Source organism: Neomonachus schauinslandi, chromosome 4, assembly GCF_002201575.2.
Source record: "Neomonachus schauinslandi chromosome 4, ASM220157v2, whole genome shotgun sequence".
NCBI lineage: Eukaryota > Metazoa > Chordata > Mammalia > Carnivora > Phocidae > Neomonachus > Neomonachus schauinslandi.
Genome location: NC_058406.1, coordinates 16,147,817 through 16,161,613, shown reverse-complemented (window position 1 = coordinate 16,161,613; position 13,797 = coordinate 16,147,817). Strand labels below are relative to the sequence as shown.

The 13,797-nt window shown below is 53.3% G+C and overlaps 1 protein-coding gene across 2 annotated transcripts in view; it reads right to left on the bottom strand.

Annotated features, from left to right (window-relative positions):
- Positions 1 to 1,088: 1,088 nt before the first annotated feature.
- The window catches only part of ZBTB40 (zinc finger and BTB domain containing 40), a 34,099-nt gene continuing 21,390 nt past the window's right edge, over positions 1,089 to 13,797 (bottom strand). For both annotated transcript variants that reach the window (XM_021683532.1, XM_044913899.1), the window contains 6 exons: positions 10,205 to 10,369; positions 7,443 to 7,657; positions 6,086 to 6,248; positions 5,286 to 5,372; positions 3,874 to 4,100; positions 1,089 to 2,150 (listed from right to left, as the gene is read on the bottom strand). In XM_021683532.1, coding sequence (XP_021539207.1) covers positions 1,956 to 2,150; positions 3,874 to 4,100; positions 5,286 to 5,372; positions 6,086 to 6,248; positions 7,443 to 7,657; positions 10,205 to 10,369 — 1,052 coding nt within the window. In that variant the 3' untranslated portion in view covers positions 1,089 to 1,955. The remainder of the gene's footprint in view (positions 2,151 to 3,873; positions 4,101 to 5,285; positions 5,373 to 6,085; positions 6,249 to 7,442; positions 7,658 to 10,204; positions 10,370 to 13,797) is intronic.

Below are 13,797 nucleotides of genomic sequence, written 5' to 3'. Positions count from 1 at the left end.
TGCGGAGCCCGCGATTCTGAAGGAAAGCATGCCCTGCCACCATCGGGGGCTCCGACGGAAACCCGAGCAAGGAGTTCTCGGTACTTGAAAGGATCCGAAACTTGGTTTAAAAACTTACAGCTTTCTTTCATCACAAGGCTTCTTAAAAAAAAAAAAAATCACTTTCCCCCACGGGCCCTCAGCAATTCAGTTATTTTTCGGCGAGCAGAAATTCTGATGACGCCGCAACCCCCAACCACCGCGGCGGACCAGCATCCTTGTCCGCTGGGCTGGGCCACTCCAGTCCCTTTCAGAGGGCTTCAGCTGGTGCCAACGGGAGATTCGGTGCCATTCTGCCACTTGCAGATCAAGAGCTCTCCTGCTCTGACAGCTCCCGGGATGCACCAGCTGAAGACAAGCCAGCGTGGCAGGAGCAAGGAGGGCTTCGTGTGGAGGCCACGTCTTCAAGGTTTGAGCACCATCTTCTGGTCAGGTTTCGGCTTCTGAGGACTTCCCTTTGAAAACTTCATTTACTCCAGAATGGGAAGATCCCTGACCCGACAAGCTCAAGTGACTTGCAAATCAAAATGAGGACACGACTGGAGGCGGGAGGAGTTAGCTGCCTGCGTGCGCAGGCCCGCGCTGGAACTCGCTGCTGGCGCATGGCCACGGCGGCCACAGCAGGCAGTGGCGGGGCCCTGCCTTCTGTCCTACCAGCAGCGTGCGGAGGCAGTGGAAGTCCTGACTGTGTCCCAAATTGACCCCTTGCCCCTGCTTGTACCTGGTGACGTGAAATGCGCTTGGAAAGAAGGCGTGGGCTTGTCCTCTGCCAGCCCGTAGCTGGAGGGTGAGTGACGTAGTCACGCTCTGCCAGGGGTGACGCTGCACCAGGTGGCCAGCAGCCCTGCCCGGTGTGTAAACACTGCACTAGAAGTCTTCGACTCTCCAGCATCGAGGAAAGGAAGATAAATGCTAGTCATTCCCTCCGAACGGCAGGAACCTACATCCATCTAATTGCACTTCATAATGGATTCCACAAACCATTAATTATCAGGTTATATTTTAGGAACTGAAGATAAAAAAGCTTTGTGAAATTCTGACGCCAAAGGATCACTAGCCCGCAGTAACAGGCGCTGCCTGGAGGAACTGGACAGCAGGCCGCTCACAAGGCAGGGAGACGGTGGCAGGGGGAGGAGCCGGGGCACCCCGGCACCCGGCGCTGGTTCGTGAGCCCTCCACAGGCTCTGGAGCGAGGGGAAGACAGTCTCGGCTCTGAGGAGAACACGGAAGGCTGCGGGGACAGCCCTCGGGTATAGAACACCGCGGAGAAGATTCTGGAAGGGCAGGGATTGTCTGCAGCTGGACGGCCCCACAGGGAGCGCATCCCGCAGAAACCCTGCAAGGCTTGGTTTGGGCAAGGGCTAACTGTACTGATGAGCTGGGACTCGGCCTGTGTGAACACGCTGCTCCCTGTCCTGCCACCAGGAGAGGGCCAGGCCACCCAAGCGGATGGGAAGATGACAGAGTGAGGAGGGAGCCAAGTGTGCTCTAGCCGGGGGGTCTCTGGATGGTGTGTTGGTGCTTTTCTCTCACTTCTAAATGGCCAGGAAGCACCGGCACCATTGGAGGGCCCAGTCTGTGGGCTGCAGGCCCACCTCTACCCGCCATGCTGCACAGTGAAGGCCGCCGGCCTGCGGCACCTCTCCAGTGCCCCGGTCACCAGCTCCCATCCCACTGCTCATCAGAGGCCACAGCAGCAGGTCTGTGGGAAGTAGGCCTGTCCCCTGGGGAGGGCAGTGGCGTCCGTGCCCAGGACCCCAACACTGTTGGTTCTGTGAGAACAAAGTGAGAGTGCTCTGATTGGTGCAGGCTGAGATGCTCGCTACTCAGGACAGCCAGGGACTGAGGGCCAACGGCAAGCCGTGGAACGCTCGCTCTGCTGCAAACGCAGGAGCCTCCATGGGATGATCGGCCACTCACTTGGCCTCGCCACAGATCAGGGTCACAGTACCATCTAGCAAATCCTCCACGGTCACGGCCACAAGCTCAGAGCTGGACTGAGATGTCTGCGAATCTGGCAACGTCACAAACACCTGTGACCCAGCAAGCTGGGTCTCCTCCAAAGTGATCACCTGCTCTGCCGGGGCCGCCGGCTCTGGGGTTTGGATCACCTGAAAGGGAAAGACCGTGAGGCTGTCTAGGCAGTGTCCACAGGGAGCTCCCCAGAATTTACATGGTTTTTGTCTCATGCTGTAATGATGATATTTATGTTTTCACCTGAGGAGAGCAATTACATGCGCCTAATGGGAAGAGGCAAGTCTAACACAGGCGATGCAAAAGAGAAGGCAAGCAAACAATTTAAATAACTCTGTGTGCTAAATTGCTATAATTTAGCTCAGTACGCCATCTCAGGGTGCCCGGACTCTATGATTACACACCAGTGAATACCGGCTCAGTTTCTTACACTGGGTTTTCGTGTCTTGAGGATCACACTGCAGAGATAAGCACCATGTGAAAGGAAGGCTACTGAAAGTGGTTAGTCTCAGGCCTGACCACAGAAATGGAAGGATTTATCAGCAGCCTTGGCTGGCCAAAGGTGGTGTCTCTGGCCCTCAGGTGAAGAAGAGCCTTCCTTGGAGGCTACATCATTATAGAACTTAGAAGCAGGAACGAGTGGAGGAAATATGACTTCTATCAACTCCCTCATTCGGCCTCCCCAGCGGGCAGCCCTTCTCCAAAGGCCACACAGACCCCTTCCAAATCTGTGTCACCTGCTCAAGATGGCTCAGGGAGAACCAGTCTATGGTGAAGCACACCCAGTTCCCGTCCCAACCTCCAAGTTGATGCTTGTGACCTGTGGGGACTCAGGGCAGCTTGGTGCCCCTTGATATTTTCAAACCAGGGAGCCCACAGAGGGCACAGTCACCCTGGCCCTTGACAACTAGCCAGGAGTGGAGAGCAGAGCGCTAGGCCTGAGTGGCAGAAGGGGAAAGCCAAGTTCAGCCCCACGGTGCTGTGAGGGGTGAGAAGATGGATTATGATGTTTAATCAAAAATCATCTAGGATAGTAGTTTTCAAACTGGTTTTCTTTCTTTTTCTTTAGGAATGGGAGCCTTTTTTTCCCCTTTTTCCTCAAAGGACATCTTACCAAGAATCCTTATATATTAAAAAAAAAAAGACCAAAGCAGAGCCATTCTGGGTGACATGGCAGCAGGAGCTTCACTGCAGCCTGCCCACCTGACCTGCTCTCTGGTCTCGCAGAGGCCCCTGAGAACATGGTTCATCAAGGACTCCTCTGTGGGGCTGGACAGCGGGGCGATCCAATCAGTTAACAGCACTGCTCCTGTCCATCCACAGGTAATCCACAGAACTGCGTTTCTTTTCCTTTTCCGCCCACCCTCTCTGGAGAAGACAGGGAGAGGCGAGCTTCTCCCCCAGGTAAAGGTGAGGAGCCCTGATGTACCCAGTGTCCTATGCCCAGCCTAGAGGAGCTATCAAAGTGTTTCAGCGGCAGGGGGTCCCAACAGAGAGCTCACCCCCTTCTCTGAGATTTCCTGCCACTCCTGTCACACCCCACGGTGTTTCGCAGAAGGTGGGGGAAGTGTGTGAATTAGGACAAACCAAAGGTGTTCTGCTTTTGGAAATTCTCATTCCAGGCTCCCTCTACCCAGGGGCCATTTGCAGGTGCTTGCCAGGAGACTAGAATGTTCTGTTCTGTTTGGTAAGAGGTCCACCAGAGAGACTCCTCTACAAGGGCCTCTTGGTCATGTTATTACTTAATGGGATCTTCCGGGAGCCCCCAAGAGAAAGGCTGGGTGGTGTGACAGAGCTGCCTCCACAGAAGCCTCAGGAACCCCGTGTTAGCACCCTCGTATCTGATGGCCCCAGAATCACCTGCACCACCTGTGAGGCTGCTGCTTGGGGTTCAGAGCCCATCACCTTTGGGTGTTCAGATTCCAAGTGACCATCCAGCTGGGCCTGGGCGGTGAAGAGCTCCCCGCAGAGCTCACAGGGGAAGGTGCTCTCTGACTGCTTGAAGTGCTCCGTGGTGACGTGGTGCTGCAGTGCTCCCGGGAAGCGGAAGGTGGCCGTACAGTACAAGCACTTGAACGGCTGGGACCCTGGAAGAGGGCGGACAGAAAGGATGGGCTAGACGGAATGCCGGAGAGAAACAAGAGCAGGGAGAGGGGAGAGGAAGGAGCAACCAGGATCGAGGTGCAGAGGCAGATTCGGGTTCTGTGGGACCTGAAGCTTCTACAGTTTGGGGGATCCTCTTCAGGAAAAACAAGGCAACATTACAAATACAGGAATAGGTCCCACGCAAGCAAGGGGCTCTGCAACCACAGCTTCGTCAGTATTAGCTTCAGACTGACTTGGCCTTGGTTGAAGGCCATTCTTCACTCAACTGTAGATCAGGATGCTGAGGACGCCATACTTCATCAAGTCTAAGAGGCGTGCTTTAACATCTCTGACCTGGGTTCGATGGCATCTTATGACCGCTACGGGCTAGGTGGCAGTGGGATGTAAAATTAGCAGTGACCACACACACGGGCGGCTATGAGGGCAACACCGAGACCTGTGGGGCGTGTGTCCGTGGCTTCGAAGAACATCCCTGAGACAGGAGTGGTGCACGTTTTTAACTCCCAGGAACCGGGGGTTTAGGAGGGTTTAGGAGGGATGAGTAAGGGGTGGATGTCCAGCTACATGCCCAGTGCACCAAAAGTAGACCAGTTCCACGTCATGCTCGAGGGACCCAAGCCCACGGCCCGCCTGTGCCCCATCACAGCGCCACGTGCGATGACACGCGCCTCGACAGTCGGAAGTGAAAGCTGCTCTGAGAAGCGGGATGCTCACCATGATTTATCTGGTGATTCTCCTTCTGATGCACCCATACAAGAGTGTGTACAATCTATGCCAAATTAAGTCCAAAGCAGCACTTAGAATCACCTGCAAATTCTAAGTGACAATAAAGTATAGTTTAACTGGCAGCAGTTTTTCTTTCTTAATGGTTCATGAAAGACTAGCATTTTAGATTTGAGGAGACATGGCAGTGACAACAATAATCACAGGTCACGCTAGAGGGATGCTCACGGGTGCCGGGCCTTATGTGTTCTCTGTGTACTAACGTATTCAATTTGCAGTTACCCTATAAGGAAGGAAGCACTATAATTGTCCCTGTTTTATAGATGAGGAAACTGAGGCACAAGTCAGTTCAGTTCCTTGGCCTGGACTGCACAGCTATGGATGGTGGAGACGAGATGCACCGGGGCAGTCCCAGCCAGGAGCATCTCACGAGGGGCACTGACCTGAATGCTGGCACTTGATGTGAACTTGTAGCAATGCTGGCGTGGGGAAGAGCTCCTTACACTGGTCACATTCGTGGAACTTCATATCTGCGGAGCACACAAGGAAAGAAGTGGTGGGAACCAACCAGAGGACAGCTCTCTCAGGCTGGGGAGGGTGGTGAGGGCCGACACTTAGCAAGCGTCTGCCAAGTGCCAGGAACCTCACAGCTATGAGCTAGCAGCGCGGTCTAGTGTAAAGAAAACGCCAGATTGGAGCCAGGCCGCCTGGATGGAAGTAGGGCTGCTACGAGAATGGAATAAGAAAGCGCCCACCAATGCTTAGCAGGTGCCTTGCACATAGGAGATGCTTCATGACCATGGTGATTATCCCCAGACTGAGCGGCACAGTGGGTATTAACTTTCTGAAGAGAAGGAAACCAGCTCAGGAAAGAGAGGTCACTTGCCAAGGTCATGCAGTTGCTCCGTGCGGGAGTCGGGATTTCCACCCGAGCCTGTCGGCCGCTAGAGCCACCACCCGTCCCAGGCCCCACAATGTACCAGTGTCCCTCAGGGCTGGTAGGAGCTTACCGTGCTCCAGGCCCCCGGGTTTGAGAACCACTGCCACTCAAGCTACTGTTCCCTGTTACTGATGGGCCGGCGTGGCCTCCTTCAGGTGTGCCGGGACAGAACAAAGGCCACTGCCACACACACCACACTACAGCACCGGAAGCTGGGATTGGGGGCTGGAGCCCCGGACACTGTCATCGAGCCGCTCCCACTCATCAGCTCCCACTCGCGGTCTCTAGGCACCCAAAGTTCACCTGCGTGCTCTGCCTTGATGTGCTTCTTGTGTTCAATGGTGTTGGAAAAGGTTTTGTCACAGGAGCTGCACTGGAGTGACGAGAATTTGGAAGATCGATGGTTCTGAGCAGCAAACACATCAGGGTGGTGGGTCCGATTGTGGTACCACAAACCAGACAATTGCTGCAAGGAATATGGCAAACGTTAAGTCTTAGAAGGTTCCAGCAAGCTGGAGAGGTCCCAAGGCCTTCGTGAGACAAATGAGCTTATGGATCTAGAATCACACTCCTACCTGTCACACTGAGTGCTCACGTGAGGGGAAAGGTTGGTGTTCGGGGGAACCAGGCACCTGTGTATTTATTGAGAGGCCACTACAGGGCAGGGCACAGCCTGGTCCTTCAGAAACTCTCACCCCTCACAACAAGCCTATGAGCGAGGCATCAGAATCTTTCTAATGAGGGGGAAGCTGAGGCACAGAGGGGTTAGAAGACTTGCCCAAGGTCATATCATTAGTAAACAGCAGGCCCAGGATTCAAACCCTGGCCTTCCAACTGGCGCGTCTGAGCTGTATCTCACTGCCTCCAAGAGGCCCCGGGAAGCAGCAGGGAAGCCCGATGGAGCAGAAGCATGTGCTGTCCCTGCTCCTTCCCGGGTTCCAGAGCAGCCCGGGGACACTCTCCCTACAGTTCCAGGCTTTCCCAGAGACCAAGCCAAGGCCTTACGCAGCTCTGTGGTCACAGCACCAGGTGTGGAGTTAGCTCTCCATGTCTGTGGAGCTGAAATTAGCTGCTGGGCTTTTCTCCCTACATCCAAATCCTACAGACGTCACAAGAACCATTTTTTTCTCTGTAGTTTTATTAGAGTTGAGCTTCTCATATGTGGTTTCTTTTTAGTTCCATACGGGGTTGCCCTTTAATTACATACTAAATTCTACGGTGAAAAAGCAGACCCCTTCCCTAGGAGTTTAAAAACAGCAATAACAACCCAGTCATTGTGCTAAACAAGGTAACTCCAGGCAATGTTACACAGTCCATTGTCACTCTCACATCCCTTGACACATGGGGTCAATAGGCTCCACAGAGTGTGAATGTCCAAGGGGAAAAACAGCATTCAGCTCATGACAGGGCTGAAATCCAAGAGGAGAGGTGTAGGAATTTTCGGCTCCAATTAAAGCTCCCAACTGCATTACTCTGACCAGATCACCTTAGAGAATCTGAGTAATTACAAGCTGCATCCTTCATGGTAGCAGCCACGTCGTCCTCTCTGGGACTCCTGGCAGATGTAAGGGAGGATAGGCTGGGGACTGGGGATGGGGATGGGGACGGGGGTGGGGGACGGGGAGGGGGAGGTGGTGCTCCCGGCCAAGCGCGCGGTCACCTGGTAGGCCTTGTTGCAGATCCCACAGCTGAAGGGTTTCCCTCCGACGTGGGTCACCATGTGCCGCTCCAGCATGGAGGGGGCACTGAAGATCTTGCCGCACGTGGGGCAGGGGTGGTACTCCTTGGAGTGCACCTCGTGGATGTGCTTGCGGTGGTCCTGCAGAGTGGGGAAGCTCATCCTGCATTTCTTGCAGTCGTACGGGTCTTCTATGTCTGGTTTCACGGACATCCGTGAGGAGAGAGGGAGGGGAAAAACACCACAGGCAGCCGTCAGGGAGACGTGGCTGCTGTGCACGGCTCCAGGTGCGAGACTGTTCAGAGGTCAGGCCCGGCCACGAGCACGGCGATCACCTGACCACCCCCTACCTTCACCTCGTCCCAGGAAGGGGGATGCCTCCTCTGAGGCTTCTGTACTAAACCCCCTCTGTGGCACCAGGTAGTTCATCGCCATTCCTCACATTACATCCTACAAGTTCAATTCCATTTAACTACTTTGCAGGGAGTACTGCCCTTGCTGTTCCCTTGCCTGCACTGGGCATTTCTGAGTGTTCTCATTTTCTGCAGAGATTTCCAACACACTCCCCAGAGCCTCACTATTTCCTTTGTTGTCAACGTTGACTGACAGGAAGAATGCTTCCCTCCTCCTCACCTTAGATTCAACAATACAAACATTTTCAATGTTTAATGAGTGCTGTATGACAGGCATGTTTTAAGTGCCTTACAAACATAAACTCACTCTATCTTTCCAATAACCCTATGAGTGGGATCTACTATCATCCTATTTTAGAGATTAGGAAAAGCAACACTTAGAGAGCACCCAGTGACACAAGTGGGAAATGGCTGAAGTGGGTGACAGTCCAGCTCTCACTCCCAAGGCCGTGCTCTGAGCCACCTGCTTAACTAGACACACCAACTTTGCAGGGAGGCCTCAAAAATAAGCAGCAGCACTGAAGAAGGATACATTTGCCATCCCTATGGCAAGAGACTTCAATTTATTTTTTCTGAAAGCAACAGAAAGCAGAATGTTTTAATAATACAATCCTTTGCCTACTAGCCAATCTTACGTGTGCACGGAGTCCAATTAATTCTGGAATTTGGACACACGGCAGCACTTGGTGTCATTAACCAGTGTCCCTGTGGACATGAGCTCTTGAAATCTCAGTCTACACAGTCTCTGAAGGCACGGTGAAGCAGTTGTCCATCCGCGATGATGCGGTCCTGTGACAGGCAAGGAGTGGTCCAGGAGAGGGGCCTGGCTGCTGGCCTGCTGCCAATGACACGGAAGTCTTGGGGCTCCTCTTCATCCTGACAGTTGATTAGTCCCACCCTCTCCTGGCTCCCAGGTAATGCTACCAGGAAAAGGAGACTAGAGCAGAATGTCCTTTAGAAAGGTCGAAACGACACTGAACTTATGGCACCAGATCTAAGCCAGATCTCATCATCTGGGAGTCTACCGGAGCTGGATACGGGGACTTGTGAACTCTCTGGGGGAAAGGGGCAGCAATGTATATACCTCCTGCAATGCCCAGTGTCTAGCCCCATGTCGGGCACATAAGAGCCCTGACAACGTCCTTTGCTGGCTGGCTGATAATATATTTGAATGTATTGACATAAAGCCTGTGTTTGTGAGGCACTGTTTTTGCTGACAGCTAGAAACTGGTGTGTGGGAAACAGGGGTGGGGAGGGAAGAAGGGGAGAAGGATATGCAGGGTGAATGGGACGCCAGAAAGACAGGCTTTGATGGTGACAAATGGCACCTGAGAGGGTTGCTTTCACCACCAATAATACTATCTGGCATTTATCGAGCATTTTCTGTGTGTCAGGCAGGGAGCTTCATGCTTTACATGGGATACCTTACTAATTCTCACAGCAATCCAAGGTGGTGTCATTATTATTTTTCCTCATTTACAGAAGGGGCAGAGGGGGCTTGGAAAGGTTAAGAAATCTGTTTAAGGTCTCAAGGAAGTAAATGGCGGGGTCAAGGTCCAGTTCCAGGCCCGTGTGGTGTCAGAGCCCAAGCTCCTAACCCCCCTGCTGCACCATGCTGCTCACTCCCGCTGTAACCAGTCTGCTGGGGGAGGTGGGACGTGGCCGCCCGACCACACTGGCCATTTCCCAAGGCCGGGATGAGGACGCACAGAGCTCTCTTTGCCTTCCTGTGCATGTGTTCACCAGAAGTGTGTTTTGTCTGTATCAGTTCCGGTAGAAGGGGAGACAGGCGGGGGCAGACCCCACTACCTGCGTGGCCCCAGGGGCACAGGGGACAGAATGCCGTGCAGTAGGCTTCCCGGGGCGGGAGGTGGGAGGCCTGAGCAGGGACCACTCACGACGGGAGATATTAACTCAGACAGCGTCTGGCTGCTCCTATGGGGAAGGCGGGTAGGACTCCAAGATGAGCGGGGGAGGGAGGGGGCGTGCAAAGAGCCGCTCAGTGGACCTAGTGGGAATATTCTGTTGCTCTACGGCCTGTCTGTTACTGAGGCTCTCCTTCAAGCATAATTTGCCTTTGTCAGCCAAGCAGTGCCAGGTGGGCTAAAAAGGAGACAAGGAAACAGCCCGGACATTACACAATGACATGTTAAAATGGGATTTTTCTAGAAACAGGAACGAGGGACTCAGTTTTGAAGGAGAATAGCGGAGGGGAAGGCACCAAATGGGGCCTGGCTCTGGTGGAGTGACAACGTCTGTCATGATGGTTACACGCCTTCTCAGAGCCACACCTGGCGCTGAGAGCCTGACAGCCGCCATCTCCGTACGTACTGTGAAAGGTGTGCAGGTGGATGGACAGGCCGTTGGCTTGCCGGAAGCCCTTGCCACAGTCCCTGCAGACATATGGCTTGTCGCCGGTGTGGGTCCTCACGTGGCGGGACAGCTCAATGGACTGGGCGAACACAGCGTCACAGTACTGGCAGGCGTACATTTTCCCTGGGAACACGCACGAGTTTCCTTATTAGAAACAGCACCAAACATGTATGGCCTCCCTAACACAAGATCACACTACAAGGCACGTGTTGGGGAATATGATCTGGGAGACGGCGTTAGAACCACACGCAATTTGTAACACACTGGGTGAGGGGTCTGGGCCCTTCTATCGGATGGCATCTCACACACAGCTGATGGCACAGTGTGGCCCCCCTCCCCGAGGAATAAGGACAGAGTTCTCATCACACAAGGCCACGCATCTGTTAACCAGGCCACCCCAAGTAAGGAAGAGCTCATTCCACTCCCAGGAAGAATATATATCCTCATGCCCAGAAACCCCCGGGTCTGGATCCCTCGCCACACGCACTGTGCAAAATCGCGCCTGCATACAGAGGTGACAGACGGGACTCAGAGAAGGGAAGCCTCCCCCTGCTGACTTGCTATAAAGTTATTATAAATCATTTGGCTTCTCTATTCTCACACACATAATGAGGATACAATGGCCAGACTGCCAAAGGCTGTTGGGAAATAGAGGTAAAGAGCAAGGCTGGAAAACTGGCATTTGTAAGAAACCACCAGACCAGCTGTGCCCCCAGGCTCCCTTCTGGGCCAGCAGAGAAGTGGAGAAATCAGTGAGGTGAGGGTCCAGATCCCCCAGATCCTAGGGCCTACTTCAGCTAGAGCAATCAACGTCATTTGCATTTTTCACATGTTGGGCTTTGAAATAAGATTTTGTTAGGAAAAAAAGGGTTTCTTCAATCAAGAGTTGAAATTATTGAGAAGCCCAGGACTCAGCCCTTGGCCTTCTTCTTTATCCTCCCTTTGTAGATGACCTTATCTCAGAGCTCAGATACCATCTGTACCCTGATAGCGCCCACAGTTCTATCTCTGGCTCCCAGTTTCCCCTAGAACTGCAGACTTAACACATCCAGCCTCTTACGACTGTCCTTCTCTGCCTGGAGGTGTCACCGGTCTCCCAGACAGAGCTCCTGAGGCTCCATCCCTGGCACTCCCGCAACCTGCCAGCAGCCCCCACGCACTCTGGTTTCCTCCACTGCAGTGAATGGCAGGGCCATGTCCTCAGCTGCTCATGCCAGAAACCTCACACCCATCCTTAACTCCTCCCCGCACACCCACACGCAGCCCACCATGGGTCCTATCACTTCCGCTTCAACACCACATCCCCAAACTTGAACGTCTGACAACCGCCCCTAGCACACTCCAGCTGAGAGCCCCGTCACCTCCACACCGGACAAATGGCCCGCCCTGCCTCCCCGTGAACACGACTCTTGCCTTATTACAGCAGACTGCTGAGAGTGGCCAGAATTAACTCCAAAAAACCTAAGTCACATCCTACTGCTCTTCTGCTCCCAACTGTCCTATGGCTTCCTGCTATAGAATAATGGCCCCCAAGGATGCCCATGTCCTAACCCCTCGAAACTTGGGAATACGTCCCCTCATGCAGCAAATGGGGCTTTGCAGATATGATTAAGTTAAGGATCTTGAAATGGGAACACTATCCTGGATTATACCAGCAGGCCCAACATAATCACAGAGTCTTTGGAAGAGGGAGCAAGAGGGTCAAAGGAGGAGGCACGATAGGGGACCCAGAGGTTGCAGGGGCATGGCCATGAGCCGGGGAAGGCACACGACCGACCTCCACAAGCTGGGAAAACAGGGAACAAGTTCTCCCCCCGACCTTCCAGAAGGAACACACTCGCCAAAACTTTGACTCTTCCTAAAACCTCTTTTAGCCTTTTAACCTCTGAAGTGGCGAGATAATACATTTGCATTGATTTCAGCCACTGTGTGTGGTAATCCGTTATAGCAGCAATAGAAACTAGCACACTCTGCATAAAAACCCAAGTCCTAAAAACAGAACAAAATAAAACAACAACAACAAACAAAATCCTGACCCTGGTTTCTAAGGCCCTACAAGACCTGGCCTCTGGTGACCTCTCTGGCCTTCTCTCTTACCACTCTTCCCTTGTCTACTCTGCTTTGGCTCCTTCTAGTTTTTTTTTTTTTTAAAGATTTTTTATTTATTTATTTGAGACAGAGAGAATGAGAGAGAGAGAGCACATGAGAGGGGGGGGGGTCAGAGGCAGAAGCAGGCTCCCTGCCGAGCAGGGAGCCCGATGCGGGACTCGATCCAGGGACTCCAGGATCATGACCTGAGCCGAAGGCAGTCGCTCAACCAACTGAGCCACCCAGGCGCCCTCCTTCTAGTTTTCTTGATGTCTAACGGGTCAGGCTCATTCCCACTTGGGGAGGGGGCTCTGCACTTGGGATGCTCTTCTAGATCTTCTGTAGGCTCTCACATCACTCGGTTTCCTACACAAGCCTCACGTCTCCGGGGCTGCCTCTGATGAGAGCGAACCCTGCCGTTCCCCTGCTGCTTCCCCTACTTTATGCAGTGACTACTGTCTGAACTTATATTACATGTTTGCTTATGGTCTCTCTTACCCACTGGAATGCAAACTCCATGGGACCATATGTGTACACTTACACTCTCCCCGGTGCCTGGAATAGTGCTGCAGAAATTCATTCACTCAGTAAATGTTTCCTGAGGCTCTACTCTTGCTAGGTACTATTCCACTCATACACAAGTGGGGGCGGGGGGGAGACTAACAGCTCCACCTTCGTGGAGCTTGCATTCTAACAGGGGGAGACTGACTAGAAACACAAGAAATTAATGAAGTAGATAATATATCCTACGACAAGCCCCACAGAGGAAAACGATGCAGGGGAGCTGGAGCTGGGGCTGGGGCTGAGATTTTACACGGGGTGGTCGGGAAAGGACTCGCGGGGAAGAGGTATGAATGAAGACATGAAGGAGGTGAGGAGGGATGACAAGAAAGCAGGTGTCCTGCAGGGCTGGAGCCTTGCAAGGAGGCTGCAGTGGGGAGAACGGGGTGAGGGTGGGGAGAGGAGTAAGAGGGGAGGTCTTAGGGGACCTGGTCACGGGGAGCCTGGTGGGCTATCGTTAGGCCTTCAGATTTTACACCAAGTGAGGTGAGGAGCCTTTGCAAAAAGGTTTTGAGCAGAGGAGTGACAGGATATGGGTTAGCACTAAAAGGACCACTGGGGCCTGTGTCCCGAGAGCACCATCCAGGGAGAGGAGGAGAGCAAGGGGACCAGTTAGGTGGCCCGTAGCTACCACAATCCACGTGAGATGATGGTGGGATTTTATTTGGTTTTTTTTAAGGTTTTATTTATTTATTTGAGAGAGAGAGCATACAGAGGGAGAGGGAGAAGCAGGCTTCCTGCCAAGCAGGGAGCCCGATGTGGGGCTCGATCCCAGGACCCTGGGATCCTGACCTGAACCAAAGGCAGACGCTTCACCGACTGAGCCCCCCAGGTGCCCGATGGTGGGGTTCTTCCTTACACATAAATGTACAAACAAGGCAGAGAGTCCTCCGAGAAGCCCT